This window comes from Bos indicus x Bos taurus, chromosome 11, assembly GCF_003369695.1.
Source record: "Bos indicus x Bos taurus breed Angus x Brahman F1 hybrid chromosome 11, Bos_hybrid_MaternalHap_v2.0, whole genome shotgun sequence".
NCBI classification, from domain to species: Eukaryota; Metazoa; Chordata; class Mammalia; order Artiodactyla; family Bovidae; genus Bos; species Bos indicus x Bos taurus.
The window spans coordinates 47,021,404-47,040,343 of NC_040086.1; the positions used below are offsets into that span (position 1 = coordinate 47,021,404).

At 45.6% G+C, this 18,940-nt stretch overlaps 1 protein-coding gene across 1 annotated transcript in view; it reads right to left on the reverse strand.

Annotated features, from left to right (window-relative positions):
* Positions 1-15,878, reverse strand: part of RPIA (ribose 5-phosphate isomerase A) — a 35,168-nt gene extending 19,290 nt beyond the window's left edge. The window contains exons 1-3 of the mRNA XM_027555476.1: positions 15,565-15,878; positions 7,485-7,545; positions 5,167-5,222 (exon numbers count right to left, since the gene is read on the reverse strand). Of these exons, the coding sequence (XP_027411277.1) occupies positions 5,167-5,222; positions 7,485-7,545; positions 15,565-15,837 (390 nt within the window). The 5' untranslated portion in view covers positions 15,838-15,878. The remainder of the gene's footprint in view (positions 1-5,166; positions 5,223-7,484; positions 7,546-15,564) is intronic.
* Positions 15,879-18,940: the final 3,062 nt, after the last annotated feature.

Genomic DNA, 18,940 nt, shown 5'->3' on the forward strand with positions numbered 1-18,940 from the left:
TAAGGCCTCCCCAGACAGCCATTTTGCTTTTTTGCATTTCTTTTCCATGGGGATGGTCTTAATCCCTGTCTCCTGTTCAATGTCACAAACCTCATTCCATAGTTCATCAGGCACTCTGTCTATCAGATCTAGGCCCTTAAATCTATTTCTCACTTCCACTGTATAATCATAAGGGATTTGATTTAGGTCATACCTGAATGAACAATGGTAAGTGGCAAAAATGAGGGAGAGAAATCCTAAACCTGTACTGGAGAAAGCTAAGAAGCAACCCCCAAAAGGTTCCAGGAACTCAGCGACACTGTGAACTTCAGATGCAACAATGGAAGTCATAAGGGAAAGCTGGTTGAAAGGCTATTTGAGAACCTGTTATAGCTTCTCATCTTTCTCCACTTCTTCCAAAGTAGCATGTTTATTCCCTGGAGAAGGTCAAAACAGCAGGCTCGGGACTGGGCTGCCAGGCAGAGCTGAAGATGGGGTTCTCCATCAGTGAGCTTTTGCTGTGGAGTAGCTACCCCAAGAGTAAGAGGCTTAAAAGAGCAAATAGTTATTAATTCTCATGATTCCATGGACAGACTGAAAAGTCTCTAGTATGACCTCACTCACTTGCCTCTTACCCTCCAGGGGAGTTAGCTGAGGCCTGTTCACAAGGCAACAAGAAAGGTTTCAGGAGCAAAAAGGCCAATCCCCCAAAGCAAAAGCACTTTTCAACCCACTGATGACACATTCCATTGGCAAAACAAGTAATATGATCAAGCCCAGAGTCAAAAACACACTACAAAACGTAGCAGGTACTTATTTTCCATCTAGCACAAGAACAACACTGAAAATGGGAGAAATCAGAAACAGGTTTATGTCTTGAATAATGACAGATGTCTTCTCACCCTCCTCTCCTATTTGGTTCCCAGGACATGGCAGCTATGCATACCCCTTCTAAAAGGGCACTGGGCAGTCTGCACTAGGAAACCTGACCAGTCAAAGGAAAGAAAAATGATCTGACTCCAGAAGTTCCCCCCAAGATAAGGGCTTGGCAGACAAGCCGAGAGCAAGGGCTAGCCTCACCCTGAGGGCTGCTTTCCAATCAGCTTCTTAGTCTGCTAGTGTTCAAAACAAGCAGCCAGCTGAAGAACACCAGAATTAAGAAGTGCCAGAATTAAAAAAAGAAAAGACCAAGCACTCTAACAATATTTGTCTGTGTTGGTTGTGATTTGACCATATCAGTCAAAACTCAGAATTACATGCTAAAAAAGAGTAATTTTTTTTTTTTTTGACTGTACCACATGGCATGCGAGATCTGAGTTCCCCAACCAGGGATCAAACTCATGCTTCCTGAAGTAATAAGTGTGGATTCTTAATCTTAACCACTGGACAATCAGGGAAGTACCAGAAAAAGAGTAAATTGTACTGTCTGTAAATTATACTTCCAACAAACTGTAAACAACAACAACAACAAAATTCTGAGGAAAGATAAGAGGGAGAAGAGATCTTAGAACAAAAACAAAAGCATTAATATCCTCAGGGAGCTTAGAGAAGAAACTGGAAAAATTGAACCCATAAAACAAACAAACAAAAACTACTCAGAGAACAACAAAAAGAGTTCTTACATGAAATTAAACATATGAAACTAAAGAAAGCTCAATAGAAAAGTTAGAAAAAGCTCAATAAAAGGTTAGACAAAAGGACAAAACAGGCCATGAGCACCAAGGACTTAACAAGGGTCCCAAAAGAAAGATCAGAGAAAACAGAAAAGAAAATCAAAGGAATAATAGGGAAAAAGAAAAATCCCCCAAATTGAAGATGGTCAATTTGTAGAATGACATGTCCCAGCAAGTGCCCAGCACAGTGGACAAAAATAAACCCACACCAAAGTGAAATTTCAAAACAGTGGAGATAAAGATAATATAAGGGTGTTAAGAGTTCAGAGAGAATGAAAAATAGACTTCATACAAAGGATCAAGAATCAATGGCACCAAGCTCCTCAATAGCAAATTGAAAGCCAGCAGACAGAACCAAGAACTAAGAAATGATTTAGCATAGATTTCTATACCCAAATACCTGAGTCCCAGAGAGGCTAGAATAAAGACATTTTCAGACATCCAAAGTGCCGACAAGTTTGCACCCCGTGCACTTGGGTAGCTATCTGAAGCAGCAGTCCCCAACACTTTTGGCACCAGGATGGGGGCACCAGGATGGGTTTCATGGAAGATGATTTTCCCACAGGGGTGGAAAGGTGGTTTGGGGATGATTCAAGCTCATTACATTTACTGCGCATTTTGATTACAATGTGGGTAAACCTCAGTGGCTCAGAGGTTAAAGCGTCTGCCCGCAATGCAGTTTGATACCTGGGTCGGGAAGATCCCCTGGAGAAGGAAATGGCAACCCACTCCAGTATTCTTGCCTGGAGAATGCCATGGACGGAGAAGCCTGGTGAGCTACAGTCCACGGGGTCTCAAAGAGTCAGACACGAATGAGCAACTTAACTTTCACTTTCTAACTTTTGATTACAACGTGATATATAATGAAATAATTATACAACCCACCATTATGCCGCCACTGATCTGACAGGAGGCAGAGCTCAGGTGTAATGAAAGCAATGAGGAGTGGCTATAGAAATGAAGCTTCCCCAGTTTCTAACTGGCCACAGACAGGAACCAGTCCATGGCCCAGGTGTTGGGGACCCCTGATATGAAACACGTGTTTCACTAAAGTTGAAGGAAACAAACTAAAGGATATGGGGGAGTAGTGAGGAGGAACAAGACCAAGGGACTGGATGATCCAAAATGAGACAGAACAGGTAAGTTCCTGAGCAGGAAGGGAGACACCTCCAAAGCCACAGCAAGGTACAGCTGCTAGCAACCAGAGACCCAGGCAAGAAGACAAAAGTCAAAGAGTAGAACATCTACTGGCCAGACAGGTGAGACTTCCCATGTAGCTAAGAGTTCGAGGCTGAATTAGTAAGGAGTATGTAGATAACCTGGCAAATGAAAAAAAAAAAAACAAAAAAAAAAACCAAAGGCAATTTACTTAACTTTCAGAAAAACAAAACAATGGGCAGGTAAGGAAGCGTAACCACAGCACACTGTACAGCTCAGCTGCAGTTTGGACATCAGCTTTCTGTAAGCACTCAGTAAGCCTCACCAGAATATGACTGTCCTGAAGACTGGGAGAAGGGTGTGTGAACTGTGGAAACAAGGAGGGAAGAGAGAAGCAAATGCTCATCTTCCTTTCACCCATTCAGTGTAGAATTATTACCTAAAGTTGAAAAAAAAAATGTAAATAGCAAGAAAAGTATGTAGTTTCCAGATTCTGGAGCAAACATCCAATGAACTAAAATAGTTTTAAAAGTTTGTCCACCTATGGGACTTCCCTGGCAGTCCAGTGGCTACGACTACGAGCTCCCAATGCAGGGAGTGTGGATTCGATCCATGGTCATAGAACTAGATCCTGCATGCCACAAAGATCCTGCATGCCGTAATGAAGATCAAGGATCCTGAATGCCCCAACTAAAACCAGAACAGCCAAGTAAATAACTATTAAGAAAAAAAAGTTTGTCTGCCTAAAGAGCCAGAAACAGTGGTGGTTGCGGGGGGTTGGGGGGGGGGGGCGGGGGGACAGTGCTGACGGGAAGAGAATTAAAGGAGTGTTTTGCTTTTTAATAAAAAAGAAAACTGGAATTATTTGACTCTTCAATCTACATGTATGTGTAACTGTGGGCTTCCCCGGTAGTTCAGATGGTACAGAAACTGCCTGCAGTGCAGGAGACCCAGGTTCAATCCCTGGGTTGGGAAGATCCCCTGGAGAAGGAAATGGCAACCCACTCCAGTATTCTTGCCTGGAGAATCCCATGGACAGAGGAGCCTGGCAGGCTACAGTCCATGAGGTCACAAAGAGTCGGACACAACTGAGCAACTAATGTCATATACAACTTTAAAAATGAACACCAATATCAAATAACTTACTAAATAAGAAAAATGCTAGATGATCAATTCTTTTGGAAAAATGACACACTTAGGATTTTTCAAAAGACCAAGGCAACCCATCACAACCCTTCTGACTTAGAGTATCTCCTTAGGACAGCCAGATTTCAAAAGCAAGAAAGGCCAGGTAAAACCACTTCCTTCCCAACCCAACGTAAGAATTATGGTACTGTCTTCAGTCCCGTGGGTGCCCACCCAGCTGGTCAGAGTCTCCAAGAGATATAACTTCAAGGAAGCTCTGGCAGGACACACTATCCTAACTTCCTATCATGTCTCCTCCTCCATTCCCCACTGACAGGCAGGGGCACACACCTGATTTAGAAGGAAACTTTCCTTGTTTAGTCACTCAGTCATGTCCAACTCTGCAACTCCGTGGACTGTAACCCACCAGGCTCCTTTGTCCATGGGACTCTCCAGGCAAGAATACCAGAGCTAGTAGCCATTCCTTTCTCCAGGGGATCTTCCTGACCCACGGATCAAACCGAGTCTCCCCCATTGGCAAATGGATTCTTTACCACTAAGCCACAAGGGAAGCCCAAAAGGATACCGTCCTCTCCCTTCAGCTCTGTCCCTTCACCAGAGCTACCTGCAGTGCTGAGCCTCCAGGACTGAGGGTTTCTTTAACCAAGTCCACAATATCACAGGAGCACCAATCGCCAGCAAGGCTAACCCCAGCTCACAGTACCTCCTCAATGAATTCAATGAGAGATGATAGGCACAACGTCCCCACAACGACCCCCTCCCTTCCTGATGTCTACTCTTCCGGTATCTTTCCCTACATTTAATTGGCTCTGTTGCTTTCCTTCACCAGCCCCTACTATTTTATGGTCAAAGAGCATTAGATATGGACTCAAAATACTATCCCTGTATTACTAACACATCAGTTAATGCCCTGTAGCCTGTTTTTTCATCCATAAATGGAAAAATACTTCTTGAGGATGGAGACCATGTGCTTATCTCTACATACTCCACAATATACTAAAGATATGCTAAAATATTCAGAGTAAATAAAGGAACACCTCTAAAACCATGCTTCTGAGGAGCAATCTCCCATCAATTGACTAGCCTCCTGCTCCTGGCTCTCTCACCCAGAACCACCCTGGCGCACAACCCAGAACCACACCCCCTCGTCCTCAGCAACCTGAAGATTCAGTGCCAACTGCCAAGATGGAGAAGGGAAAGCAGGACATACCTGGAAGGAGGTGGGAATACAGACGAGCTTCAGATTCTCTTGTTCCACTCTTTCAGCTGTGAAGACAAAAGCCATGCTGGTGGTTTTTCACTCTCCTCACTTTATCTTCCTTGTCATACACATACTTGCTCAAAGCCAACAGAAAAGGTCTAATCCCCACCACTGACAGGTCCCTTTCATTCCATGTCCCCACCCTTGGTGAAAAGTTGGTAAACAGACTGCACATGTCACCAGACAAGGACAAAAATGCCTAAAGAGGTTAAGAACCAATCACGGAAAGAGAAACATCAGTGTTTGCTAGTATGTGTTTGGGATTATTCAAAGAACTTTGTACATATGAACTCTTTTAATCCAGGAACCCAAAGGTAACTTACAATTATTATTCCCACTTTACAGATGAGGAAACAGGTGCAGAGAGACAAAAATAACTGGTAAGCAACTAGCAAACAACAGAACTAAGATCTGATCCCAGGCAGTCTAGCGCCACAGTCTTAACTACATCCCTATATTGCCTTTTACAGACAAAAGCTAGAACGTGACTTCTGCATTTAATAAAAAATATAATCATTTATAGACCCCAGAGGACAGTTAAAAGAGGGCTTATTTATTCACTTAAAATTTGCACCTTTCCAGAAAGTGTGATTTAAACAAAAACAAAAGTCTTAGGAATTCCCTGGTGGTCCAGTGGTTAAGACTTGGCGCTTTCACTGATGGGGCCCAGGGTTCAGTCCCTAGTTGGGGAACTAAGATCCTACAAGCCATGTGGTATGGCCAAAAACCAAAAAACCTCAAGGGATGCAGACAAAGAACGCCTCCTCTCATTTCAGTAAACAAAGGATGTCATCAAGTCATGAGTCACTGCACCCACCCTAGGCAGTACACTCTGAGAGGATTCAAGATGGAGAAAAACAGGACACTGGCCCCAGGTTAAGCTGTACATCAAAGGAGTAATTTCATTAAGCCCAGACTCTTGCATCTTCCCATACCCAGAAAAGCACTAAATTTATTAACTTGTGATCTGGTTTTTCCTTAATTAGCAGTAATCTTTTGATGTTCGACTACTGGAGTTTTGTGTGGTTATTTTTTTTTGCAAAAACTCCTACATGTCCTGGCTTCTCAACGGTCCCTCAGAGCTATCTGAAAAGCTGTATGTGAGACCTAAGTCTTCAGTAATGCCCCAAATAAAACATAATTCTTGGGGAATTCCCTGGCAGTCCATCCAGAGGTTAGTACTCTGCAATATCATTGCAGGGAAAAGGGTTCAGTCCTCTTCAGGGAACAAGGGTTCAGTCCTCTTCAGGGAACTAAGATCCTGCAAGTCATGTGATGCAACCAAAAAAAATCATAATGCTCAATTTTTAGGTTGAGCTTTTTTTTTTTTTCCCAGTCAACAGGGGAAAACTGCCTTATTAAAAAATATCAAATCTCTTCAGTCACTGAATGTGCACCTAGGGAGGTTTAGATGGCACTACAACGAAATCTACAGTAATCCCTGTGCCCTAAAAGCCCTCCACACGCACACAGTGCTGAGGCACAAGGGTGTACCACACTGAGGCCCTGTTAGGCTAATGAGAAGGCTTCCAGAAGCCAGCATGCCTGCACCACAATCATTCCTTCAAGACAGAGCATTCCTGGGCTTTGTCCCCTGAGCGCAGCCCCTTGGCACTGGGCAGAGGAGAGCAGCATTCAGGAAAGCCTCTCCCCTGGGCTCTGTTCTCACAAACAAAAGCAGGGCCGTCACACCTGTTGAGCAGCCACCAGGGTTGACAGTTCCTGAGCCTTTCCTGAGCCCAGAGACACCCAAATCTAAATGAAGTCAGCACCTGCGGAGCCAGCCACCAACTGATAGGTCACACCATTGCCAGGGTCACAAATAGGACAAGCCTGGGCTGGCCTCGATTTGTGTGCCTGAGGGACCTCCAGCTTGAAAGGGCTTGCCTGCCTTAGGATCCATGAGGCCAAATGCACGCGCACACACACACACACACCACCACACCAATGATGATGATTAAGGTTCCATGGAAAACACACACACAGAGACACAGAAACACAGAGACACACACCTCACCTTAAGTCAGCTCCTCAGCTCCTCACCTGCAGCACAGCAGAGCAAAGAAAGCCAGGGTAACCCCCAGAGTTGGGTGACGGGGCCCAAGAATAGCACTTAGAGAAGGACAGAAATACTCACCTGACTGCAGGCTCCACATGGCTGGCACCAAGTTGGGCAGATGCCCAACCAGTGCCCGCTGCCTACTTCTCCTCTATAACCCCTCCCCCACTGTCCTGCACAAAACATCGAGTTGGCCCCAAGACCATACCTATTCGCTGCACAGCGTGGACAATTGTAGAACCACTCCCAATTCCCAGCACTTGGTTATTCTGCAAAGATAAAAAAAGAAGAGGGAAACTTTATTAATACTGTATTTTACTCCCTCACTAGCACCCTTTCTAGAGCTATAAAATTATAAGGAATAGCAATTCACTGACATGGGCACAAAGCAGGTACTGTGGCCACAGAAATATAATCACTGAACTTCAAAGCTGGACTTTGTTCCGGTGCCCAGTGGCAACTTATCAGCAGAGCCCTCCTCCTTCCATCCTTGACAATGCTACTACCATTTCCTCCTCTTCAAAGATAAACTGAGGCAGGTTAAAACTTTTAAGATTTTATTTCAGCAAACATCAACTCGAATTCGGCAGGATTCAACCTAGCAAACAGAAGGGATCTCTAAGAAGCTGTATAAAATTAAAGACTTTTATAGCAGGAAGGGAGTAGGAAAAATAAAGAAGCTACTTTTGGCTAAAAGGGAGTTGGTTACTGTAAGGTGAATTCCTGTAGGGGATGGCAGGGGTCTCCCAGGCAGATGGCCTCACTAGTGCTGATCAGGCGATCCTTGATTGGCTGGGCTAAGATTCCATTTCTGGGGGAGCCAAAAGCGTAATTAAGTATCAGTTTGGTGACCTGTGGCTTGGCATAAGCAACTCCCTTTGGGGCCTGTTGTCTTATTTTTAACACTCCTCATATTCTACCACACAGAAATGGCCTGCAGATGAACACTGGAGGATTTTTGGCCAACTCCAAAGAGAAAGACCCTAGGGAAAAACAGCCTAGCTGTACATTAATAGCAGAAAACAGAGGTTTCTGACTTCAGTGACTTTTCATCTATCTTCCCACATTGTAGATGTCAAGTTTTAACATCCACAAGGCAGGGGGCTGACCACAGTCTCCTTCAAGTTGGTGGCATCACAGCAAACCTCAGAGACACATCAAGTCTACCATCCAGAGCTCCAACCAAAGCCAACAGAAGAGAGGAGAGTCTGAAGCAACCTTGAATATCAAATCACATCAAGGGATCCTCATTTTGCACAAGTCTGCTTCAGAGAATATGGGGAGAGGGGGAAAGCTGAACTGGGAACATGAGAAACAGTCTTCATCTGGTGGCCATATAGGAAAGCATTCCATGAGTACAAAGGAGGAGAACCAGGCATCACACTACTGAGCCTGCCATTGTAAGAAAGGGGGAAGGGACCTGAGAGCAGAGCAGGGGCCCAGCCGAGGTCAGTTAGACCACAGACAGCAAAATAAGGCCAGGGTACTAACAGGAACTAATGTGGAGCTTGGTTCCTAAGCAACTTCCTCCGAGTAAGCTCTTCCCTGTTTAGGGCAGAACAGCTACAGGCCAAAGCAGCAGCTATCAGCTACTAAGCCCCTACAAAGATTTACAATGTTGATAAAGGTTGAATCTCACAACAATCCCTTGTGACCTCAAAGCCCCTCAGAGGTAATTCAACACCCCAAGGGAAAATAGATGGGGAAAGAGTGGAAACAGTGGCAGACTTTATTTTGGGGGGCTCCAAAATCACTGCAGATGGTGACCGCAGCCATGAAATTAAAAGACACTTGCTCCCTGTAAGAAAAGCTATGACCAACCTAGACAGCATATTAAAAAACAGAGACATTACTTTGCCAACAAAGGTCTGTCTAGTCAAGGCTATGGCTTTTCCAGTAGTCATGTATGGATGTGAGAGTTGGACTATAAACAAAGCTAAGCACCAAAGAATTGATGCTTTTGAACTGTGGTGTTGGAGAAGACTCTCGAGAGTCCCTTGGACTGCAAGGAGATCCAACCAGTCCGTCCTAAAGGAAATCAGTCCTGAATATTCATTGGAAGGACTGATGTTGAACTCCAATACTTTGGCCACCTGATGCAAAGAACTATCTCATTTGAAAAGACCCTGATGCTGGAAAAGATTGAAGGTGGGAAGAGAAGGGGACGGGACGACAGAGGATGAAGCGGTTGGATGGCATCACTGACTCAGTGGACATGAGTTTGAGGGACCAGGAGTTGGTGATGGACAGGGAGGCCTGGCATGCTGCAGTCCACGGAATCTGACTGACATGCAAAGACTGTCGCTTGGACATGACTGAGCGACTGGACTGAAAGGAACTGACTGAAGCGAAAATTTAAGACTTAGAAATGAGCAAGAGACTATTAGACTCTTACAACGAAATGCTGGAATCTGCAGGCATTATCTGATCCTACATGGGAGTGTTCCCCTGCAAATTCTTGCCCATTGAAATGCAAATTGTTTTGTGAAATCCAACTAATTATCCTATAGCTCTTGTTCAGTTGATGATAAGTCGATGATTAGTCCAACTCTATGTGACCTCATGAACTACAGCATGTCAGGCTTCCCTATTTCCCAGAGTTTGCTCAAACTCACGTCCATTGAGTCAGTGATGCCATCCAACCAATTCATCCTCTGTTGCCCCCTTCTCCTGCCCTCAATCTTTTCTAGCATCAGGGTCTTTTCCAGTGAGTCAGCTCTTTGAATCAGGTGGCCAAAGGACTGGAGCTTCAGCATCAGTCCTTCCAATGACTATTCAGGGTTGATTTCCTTTAGGATTGACTAGTTTGATCTCCTGCTATCCAAGGGACTCTCAAGAGACTTCTCCAGATTTATAAGAGTTCCTGTAAATTTATTTAAACATTCCCTGACTGTATATAATTTTGTGGTTCTTTGGGTTTTCCTGTGAACAGTTTGGGTTTCCCAGGTGGTGCTAGTGACAAAGAACCCATTTGCCAATGCAGGAGATGTAAAAGACATGGGTTCGATCCCTGGATCGGAAAGATCCTCTGGAGACGGCCATAGCAACCCATTCCGGTATTCTTGCCTGGAGAATCCCACAGACAGAAGAGCCTGGTGGGCTCAGTCCAAAGGGTCGCACAGCGTCAGACATGACTGAAGCGACTTAGCACGTGAACAGGTTATAGCATCTTTTCCAGTTCCCTCAATTCAATGAGTCAAATTGGAAAAAAAAAAAAAAAAAAAACCTCTGATAATGTTATTTTATATCTGTATTAATTATCATGATTTTACCTTTAAAAAAAAGTCATTTTTTAGCAATATTAATTACTCCCCTACACAGCCTCACCTTGAATAAGCAACTACAGGAAGTTCAATTTGCTCAAACATTTCAATTAAAATTTCTTAAGAGTTCCAGCAACTGATTAACAATGAACTCATTTGCCAAGGGGCAGGGGGGCCCTTTGTAGGAGGAAGAAAGGTCCTGGAGACCCCTCGGGACAAACTCCCCATGGGACAAATGCCACAGGAAGCTCCAGGGCGAGCCCATGGACCCCACTGCTGATTCAGTCCTTCTCAAAGTGAGAGGACAACTCTAGCAAGAAAAGACTGGAAAGAACGAGAGGTGGACCGAGTTACAAAAAAAACAACAAATCAAACGCTTATGTCCCTGCTTCTAACTGGGCCTCTCCTACCTACACAGGGCTCTGCCCATCAACCGTGTTCCTGATCTGATGGAAGTCACTTTTACTGGCTCAAAGGTTACCAAATAACATCAAGAGGCCTTAAAATGGAGCTCGTATTAGGTCAGGAATCCACCCATGGTGGTGCCCTCATGAAGGTAATGCATCCACCAGCTGCTTAGCTACCTGGGCAAACCTCAACAGCAAGGTCTTCAAGACCAGTAAATGCTACACTACCACACAAAATAGATGAACATCAGAAAAATGTAAAAATCTTCAAGTAACGAAGGTGCTTCCTTAACTAGGGTGCTTCCCTGATGGTACAGCGGCTAAAGAATCTGCCTGCAAACGCAGGAGACACAGGACACGCTGATTCAATCCCTGGGTTGGGAAGATCCCCTGGAGGAGGAAATGGTAACCCACTCTAGTATTCTTGCCTGAAAAATCCCAAGGACAGAGGAGCCTGGTGGGCTACAGTTCGTGGAGTCACAAAGAGTCGGACATGACTGAGTGACGAGGCATTCATGCACACTCCCAGCAAACTAAGCAAACAAGGAAATGCCTTGACTAGGCAGGCTCCGCATGACCATCACATTCGACATGAAGCTAAGAGCTCCAGCTACACAGTAATTCAACTGCCAGATTCCTCATTTCCCCACTCTCCTGTCATCCAGCAGGCAGGGAGCACACAGATGAACTTGGGTGAATCACACAAGCTCTGTGCAAGGCTCCTCCCTTGGCTTTTTTTTGGTAGAGGCCAAGAATTGCGCAGACCTGCCAGGCCCAAAGCTCTTCAGCCCTGTGGTCTTGCTGCCCTGGAATCTAATGACTGGCCAGGAATCAGTGTAACAGCCAAAGCTATACAGAGGTGGCCCAACAGTAGCCAGGCAGGCTCCACCGGAGGAGCAGGCCCCTCCTAATGGCAACACTAAACCACAGGTCATATGTGCAACATCACAACTTGGCTCACCATGTCCAGTGGGGTAACCTCTTCTGTTGACCTACAGGAACTACTGTCCACCAACTTCTTCAAGCTCAGTCAGCCAAAATGCAAAGGCCAGGCTCCAAAGAGAGCATAGGAGGTTATAGACCTTTAGGAGAACGTGGCCCTGCGTGGTGACCCATGCTGCACCAGCAGACCTGAGTCAAGGATGGCTACCTAAGCCCTTCAGTAGAGAACTCTCCAAAATTTCCATTCACCCAGGAATGGAAGTAGTCACCACCCTGGAGCACCAAGGGCCTCGGGAAGGGAAACCCTAACACTCCAGTGATTCAGCCTGCAACCTCCACATGTGTCCACACTCCACACAACTCATCAGACATTTAGCAGGCAGGTCCCACTGCGACCAATGCCGAATGAAAATCAAGTTTACTACCTTCCAAAAGTTTACCCTTCATGGGATTGGGATACACACATAACTAGACCATGAAACATAAAGCACCTAAGAGGTATGGAGGACTACAGAATTTAAAGGAAGAATTCCTCCCCCTACAAGGCTAGGGAAAAACTGAAAGGAAGAATGGCCTTTGAACCAAACCCTGAAGGACAGGGTTTTAACAGGCAAGAGCAGCAGACAAGAGCATTCTAGGTAGAGGGTAATGACATGAAAACACAGCCACGTCCAGCAGTCTGTCCCTTCCAATGTTCTGGTCCCTGGGAGAGAGGAGAGCAGAGAAGGAAACAAGACTGTGGGCTTAAGGACCAGAATCAGAGCCTCTTATCCTTGTATCCCCTCCACCTGGCTCACTACTGGCTTGTAACAGATGTCATACAGAGGTTAGGATGAGGCTAAGAGCAGAAGGGAGCTTCAGGAGGTGACAATGTATCACTTGGCTGGTCAGAAGAGACAAGACAAGGGCAACTGTGATCTTCTGGCCACAGGGAAAGCCTGAACAGGGAAAGCTGGTCCACAGGAAGGGTCCGTTCTAAGAACATTTCAAAGGTGGAACCAATAGAACCTGGCACAGAAGCTACCTTGATAAACTTACACAAACTGAGTATAAAATTGAGCAGGCCCTTGTGCTCTGTTTGTTGTTTGTAGGAAATAGGCTTCATACAGCCTCCTTGACCTTCCCTGAGTTCCAAAGGACAGATACAAGCAGTCACTATTCAGGTAAGGTAAGGAATGCAGAAGCAAGGGAGGAGCAGTCAAGAAACAAAGCGCTGTGAGGCAGGGTCCTGGTTCCTCCTCAAGGAATATACAGGACAACACATCTCTGAATTCTTTCACAGGAACTAAGGCCCCACCCAAGTAGAAAACTGCTAACCACCACACAGTTACCTCACCATCAGCCAATCAGAAGAAGGTCTACACACTGTGGAAGATAAGACTCTGACCTCCCTAAATGATTAACTGCAATTAACGTCCCCTTTCACCTTAGGAGTAGGTTCTAGAAGTCTGCCTTCTCTCCAGGTTGCCAGGCTCCAAAACAAAGCAATCTTTTCTTTCCCAAGTTTTGAAAGCAAACTTGTCTTTCAAGGGGTGAGCAGTAAAATCTGAGTTGGCTAACAAGGAAACAATTTCAAGTCGCAAAGTGCTAAAGGAAAATTTGGCCTTAGATGGAAAAAATGGATAACCCTGGAGAGGGCTGCTAAACCTTGACAATCAGGTACAGGACTATGATCAATAAACTTGTCTTGGAATTAAGTGATCTTGTTTGCAAAATACCCAGGATCAGCATCTTCTCCTCCCTTTAGCCACATCTCTGGCCACCACACCAACTACCTGACACATAGCAGGCACTCAACAAGTTCCCAGCACAGGAATGAAATGAATGAATCAGGGACACAAAGTACAAAATACAGGACTTCTTGGTGGCTCAGTAATAAAGAATCCACCTGCCAATGCAGGGGACATGGGCTCCATCCCTGGTCCAGGAAGATGCCAGGAGAGCAACTAAGCCTGTACGCCCCAGCTATTGAGTCTGCGCTCTAAGGCCTAGGAACTGCAATTACTGAAAACTGTGTGGCCTAGAGCCCATGCTCTGCAACAAGAGAACCCACTGCAATGAGAAGTCTGCACACTGCAACTAGAGAGCAGCCCCGGCTCACCACCAACTAGAAAAACAGCTGGAGCAGCGACAAAGACCCTACACAGCCAAAAATAAAGAATAAATAATTATTTAAAAAAAAAACATTCAAATAGTGTTGACATCTCAGGAAAGAAGTCTGCAAAGGCAAATGGTGTTAACTGAGACTGGGGTGAATGCCAAAAGGTCAGTGGAGATCTCCCCAGGATTGTCTGGCAACTTCAGGCAACAGGTGGTTGGAGGCTCTGGCCTGAGGTGGGGGCTTGAAAATTTTTATTTAACCAAATACATAATAATAATAATAAACAATGGTCAGGAAGACATAATAGTAATAGGATAATAAGAAATCTAACATACAAGTCTTTTCTATTTGTATAGATTTCATTTGCCCATTACCATTCACTTTCTCCAGGTATTTGAAATTTCAACTGATTGTCCCAATGTTGCAGCTGAGACACTGAATCCCAAAAGGAGAGCCAGATGACACATTCCACATTCTCTCTGTGAATTCCCATAGAAATTCCTATTGCTAACCAGACTATTACACCAGAACAGGGCAGCTATGTATCTGGGTGAAGGCCACTAGAACAGGAGTCACTGGGTTTGGGTCTGGGAGGATACTCGGTCATTCCTCCTACAGAACACTTTGAGCCACAGGTTACCACGCGGGCCCCTCCCACTTGGCCAGGCTGTAGGAGGATCTAACATCTATCCAGCAAAATAACTTCGTACGCGAAAGCATTACCAAATGTAAAGAATAAAGAACCATTATTAGAGAAAAGAGAATCTGATACCACTTTCCAGAAAGCAGAAAACATTAAAAGCCAATGAAACCCAGGAAACTCCACCTAAGGGCAGAGATACTCCACTTGGCTCCCTGCTCCCAAAATTCTTACAATTAAGATAATTGATTGTTGACAGCAAATCCAAAAGACTCCACCAAGAGGACCACACCCGCCACTTAGCCAACAAGTGGGGTCACGACCTCACTAACATTACATTACGACCTTACATTAACAGCTAAACATCTCCACATCCCGACCTTAAAGAAGATCTCCGGACTTCAAGTGTCCACCCGAGCCCTGCCAAAAGGAGGAGGTTTCAAGTCTTTGGCTCCTCCGCTTTCCTCCGGCAAGTACATTCAGGAGCCGGTGCGCGCCCAGCTAAGCACGTCCCTGGAGTTAAATTTCAAAACACTTTTCAAATCAGCTTCCCACCGACTTCCCTGGGCAGTGAAGCGAGGTGAACACTTCTCAGCAGTCCCAGTCTCTTATCTGTTGATAAAGGAAGCCACGCGCTAAGTCCCTCCTAACCCCACTCCGAACATCAGACACACACCACCACGCTCCACTTGGCAAACTGTTATCTGGCCTGACAAGTAGTCTTTAGACAGCTCAACTTTAGGGTACTCGGCCCCAACCAATTCCGTATTTCAAAGGCCTTGAAGGAGCAGGTCTCAAGGCAGGTCAAGTGCGTACTCTCTCCCCTCTCACGCAGCCCCCGCTCTGCCAGGAACTTGGCGCACCTGGCAGCGCTCAGAACCCACAGCAACAGCCCATAAGGCCGAACAAGGGGGCCCAAGCCCTGAACTGCTCACCCTCACGTGGTTCTCCACGGCCGCGCGGCCAGCCAGCTTCTTGGCCTCCTCGGCCTTTGACATCGCGGACGGGCCCGGACAGACGATGTTAGTCTCCCTGACGCCGGTACTTGTGCTGCCAGCGCCGAACTGCGAACGTCCCGGCAACTGCACGTGGGAACCCGGAACGCCCCAGCTGTTCCCGCCTCCGCCAGAGGCCGCGCCCCCGGCCCGCCCGGGCAGCGGGGCCAGGACCCGCCCGTAGAGGGTGCTGAAGGGCCCGGGGCGCTGCATCCCGCCGCCTCGCTCCAGCCTCCGCCACGGTCCCGCCCCCGGCTCCGCCGGAAGTCTTGAAACCCACGTACGAGGTCCGCTTCCGCTGCGGCGCGGTACTTGCTGGGAAATGTAGTTCTAGGACTTCAGTGACCGGAAACAGCGCCTCAGCCTGGACTACCAGCCCCACAATGCTCCGCGACCGGGTGCGCAAATCGAAGACGAACTTCGGTGTGACGGCTCGTACAGCGCAAGCAGCCCCGGATGGATCAAGGCTAGAGTGTTTTCTGTTTGCCCCCGTGTCTGAGATGGGCGTGTTGGATCTAATCCTGTTGGATTTCCTAGACGTAAGAACGTGGCGGCGTACGAGGCCTCAGGGCAGTCGCTCTTATGGAAATGTCCTTTTAGGAGTGACTTCTCTAGATGGACTCCACGGGGAAACGCACCTGCGGACAGCGGCTCACACTTTATTCCACCTTTAGACCTCCTTCCACAGGAGCAGGGCTACAAATTTAGAACCCCCAGCCTTAGGTGTTGTTCTGCCCTGCACAGCATTGGATGGTGCGGTTCCCTCCAGATGGAGCTTGACTCGACGCCTATGTGTGACCTATAGAAATTATTGACTCAAAAAGGACTGTCGTTGAACTAAACAACTCTCTCTTTTCTTCCCTACCTATAAAGTGTCTTGCTGTGCGTGTCAACTGAAAAAAAGTACAATGTAAGAAAAGTGAGTTTCAGTTTTATTCTGGCAGCTTACTCGGGACTACAGCTGGGGAAATAACATTTCATCTCTGTGGAACTATTCCAAAAAGATAAGGGAGGAGCCAGTACATACATGTCTTTTTGGTCTTGGAAATGTAGTCAAGCGTTGTTGTTCAAGTAGCTCAACCACGTCAGGCTCTGCGACCCCATGAACTGCAGCCTGCCAGGATTTCCTATTCTTCACCATCTCCCAGAGTTTGCTCAAACTCATGTCTGTCCAGTCAGTGATGCCATCCAGTCATCTCCTCCTCTGTCTCCCTCCTCCTCCTGCCCTCAATCTTTCCCAGCATCTGGGTCATTTCCAATGAGTTGGCTCTTAACATTCAGGTGTCCAAAGTATTGGAGCTTCAGCTTCAGCATCAGTCCTGCCAATGAATATTCAGGGTTGATTTCCTTTGAGACGGACTGGTTTGATCTCCTTGCTGTCCAAGGGACTCTCAAGAGTCTTCTCCAGCACCATAGTTCAAAAGCATCAATTCTTCCACACTCAGCCTTCCTTATGGTCCAACTCTCACATGTATATATGACTACTGGAAAAACCATAGCTTTGACTATACAGATCTTTGTCAGCAAAGTGATGTCTCTGCTTTTTAATATGCTGTCTAGGTTTGTCATAGCTTTTCTTCGAAGGAGCAAGCATCTTTTAATATGGCTGCAGTGACCATCTGCAGTGATTCTGGAGCCCAAGAAAAGATCTGTCACTATTTTCATTGTTTCTGCCATGAAGTGATGGGACTGGATGCCATGATCTTAGTTTATTGAATGTTCAGTTTTTGATACAGTCAAGCATGCATCTTGGTAAAATAAGACTGCTAATCACACACACACACAAAGATTCTCAAGTTAATGATTTTAGTTCTTTCCCAAGTATGGAAAGATGCAAGAATCTAGAGTCATTAAAATTCTTCTTTAGATACACATCTGAACTATCTAGAGGCCTTGTAGCCATAACACTAAATGCTTCATCCTTTTTACTCCATCCTGAATCACCCACGGAGAGCACTCTTGGGGCAGGGTTGAGTATAGCTGGATGATGAGTGAAACTCTTTCAAATCCTTTTTTACAGAGGGAATAGTAAGTGTGGGAGGATGCTTGTGTGCATGTGTGCTCAGTCACTTCAGTATTGTTCAACTCTTTTGTAACACCATGGACTGTAGCCTTACAGACTCCTTTGTCCATGGGATATCCCAGGAAAGAGTACTGGAGTGGTTGCCATTTTCTCCTTCAGGGGATCTTTCTGACCCAGGGATCTAACCTGAATCTCCTGCATTGCAGGTGGATTCTTCACCACTGAGCCACCTGGAAAGTCAAAGCAATGTTTAAAAACAAATCTAATGTAATCCCTGTTTACATCTTGATGGTACTCCATCATTTTCAGGATGAGTTCTAAACATCTTAACAAGGCATGCGGGGCTTCCCAGGAGCTGATCCCGACCTTTCCCTGGGCATCCTCCTCCCTCATAAGCACCAATCATAGCCAGCAACAGTTTCCCAGTGCACCTTGTTTTGTCATGTCTTCATGCCCAATGTCCTCCACGCATCCTTCTACAACCCTGGCCCCCAACTTCATCTTCGTCTGGCTAATGCCTCTTCATTTTCTAAGACCTGGCTAGGGCCTCACTTCTGAATAAACTTATCTCAGTACTTTTCACGCTGATATACATCGTTTGCCCACTAGAGGGCAAGCTTCTTGATTCGGAGCCTAGAGCCTGCGTCTTTTCTGTCTGTGTCCACAGGGCTTTACAGTAGCAAAGGTAGGTGCTCAGTATGTGGTTGTTAGCTGGCTGAACAGATAGATGCATTGGGTGATGCATGGACAAAATGAGCATATCAAGATTTTGGTACAAACCAGAAATTGTTTAATGGCTTACAGTTTATCAAAATATGATTTAACATATATAACATCTGATTGAATTCATATCATATAAAATAAGTATGATGGAATGGAAAGAATAAAGAATTAGATTAAAACACACTACTATATATAAAGTATATAAACAACAAGGACCTACTAATGAGCAACCATGTTTAAAAACAACTGGACTATATGATAATCTTTTATCTAGTTTGTTTTACTTTTTATACTTCATATTCAATGTTTCCATTTCATTTAGTTTATGTTTTCCAATTTCTCCATCTCTTTTATTTTTGATGTTCTTTCTCAAGCCTTTATCAAGAGTAGTAGAAAAGCTTTTGTATACATATATATATAAATAATTCAGTTCAGTTGCTCAGTCGTGTCCGACTCTTTGCAACCCCATAAACTGCAGCATACCAGCCCTCCCTGTCCATCACCAACTCCCAGAGTTCACCCAAACTCATGTCCATTGAGTCGGTGATGCCATCCAACCATCTCATCCTC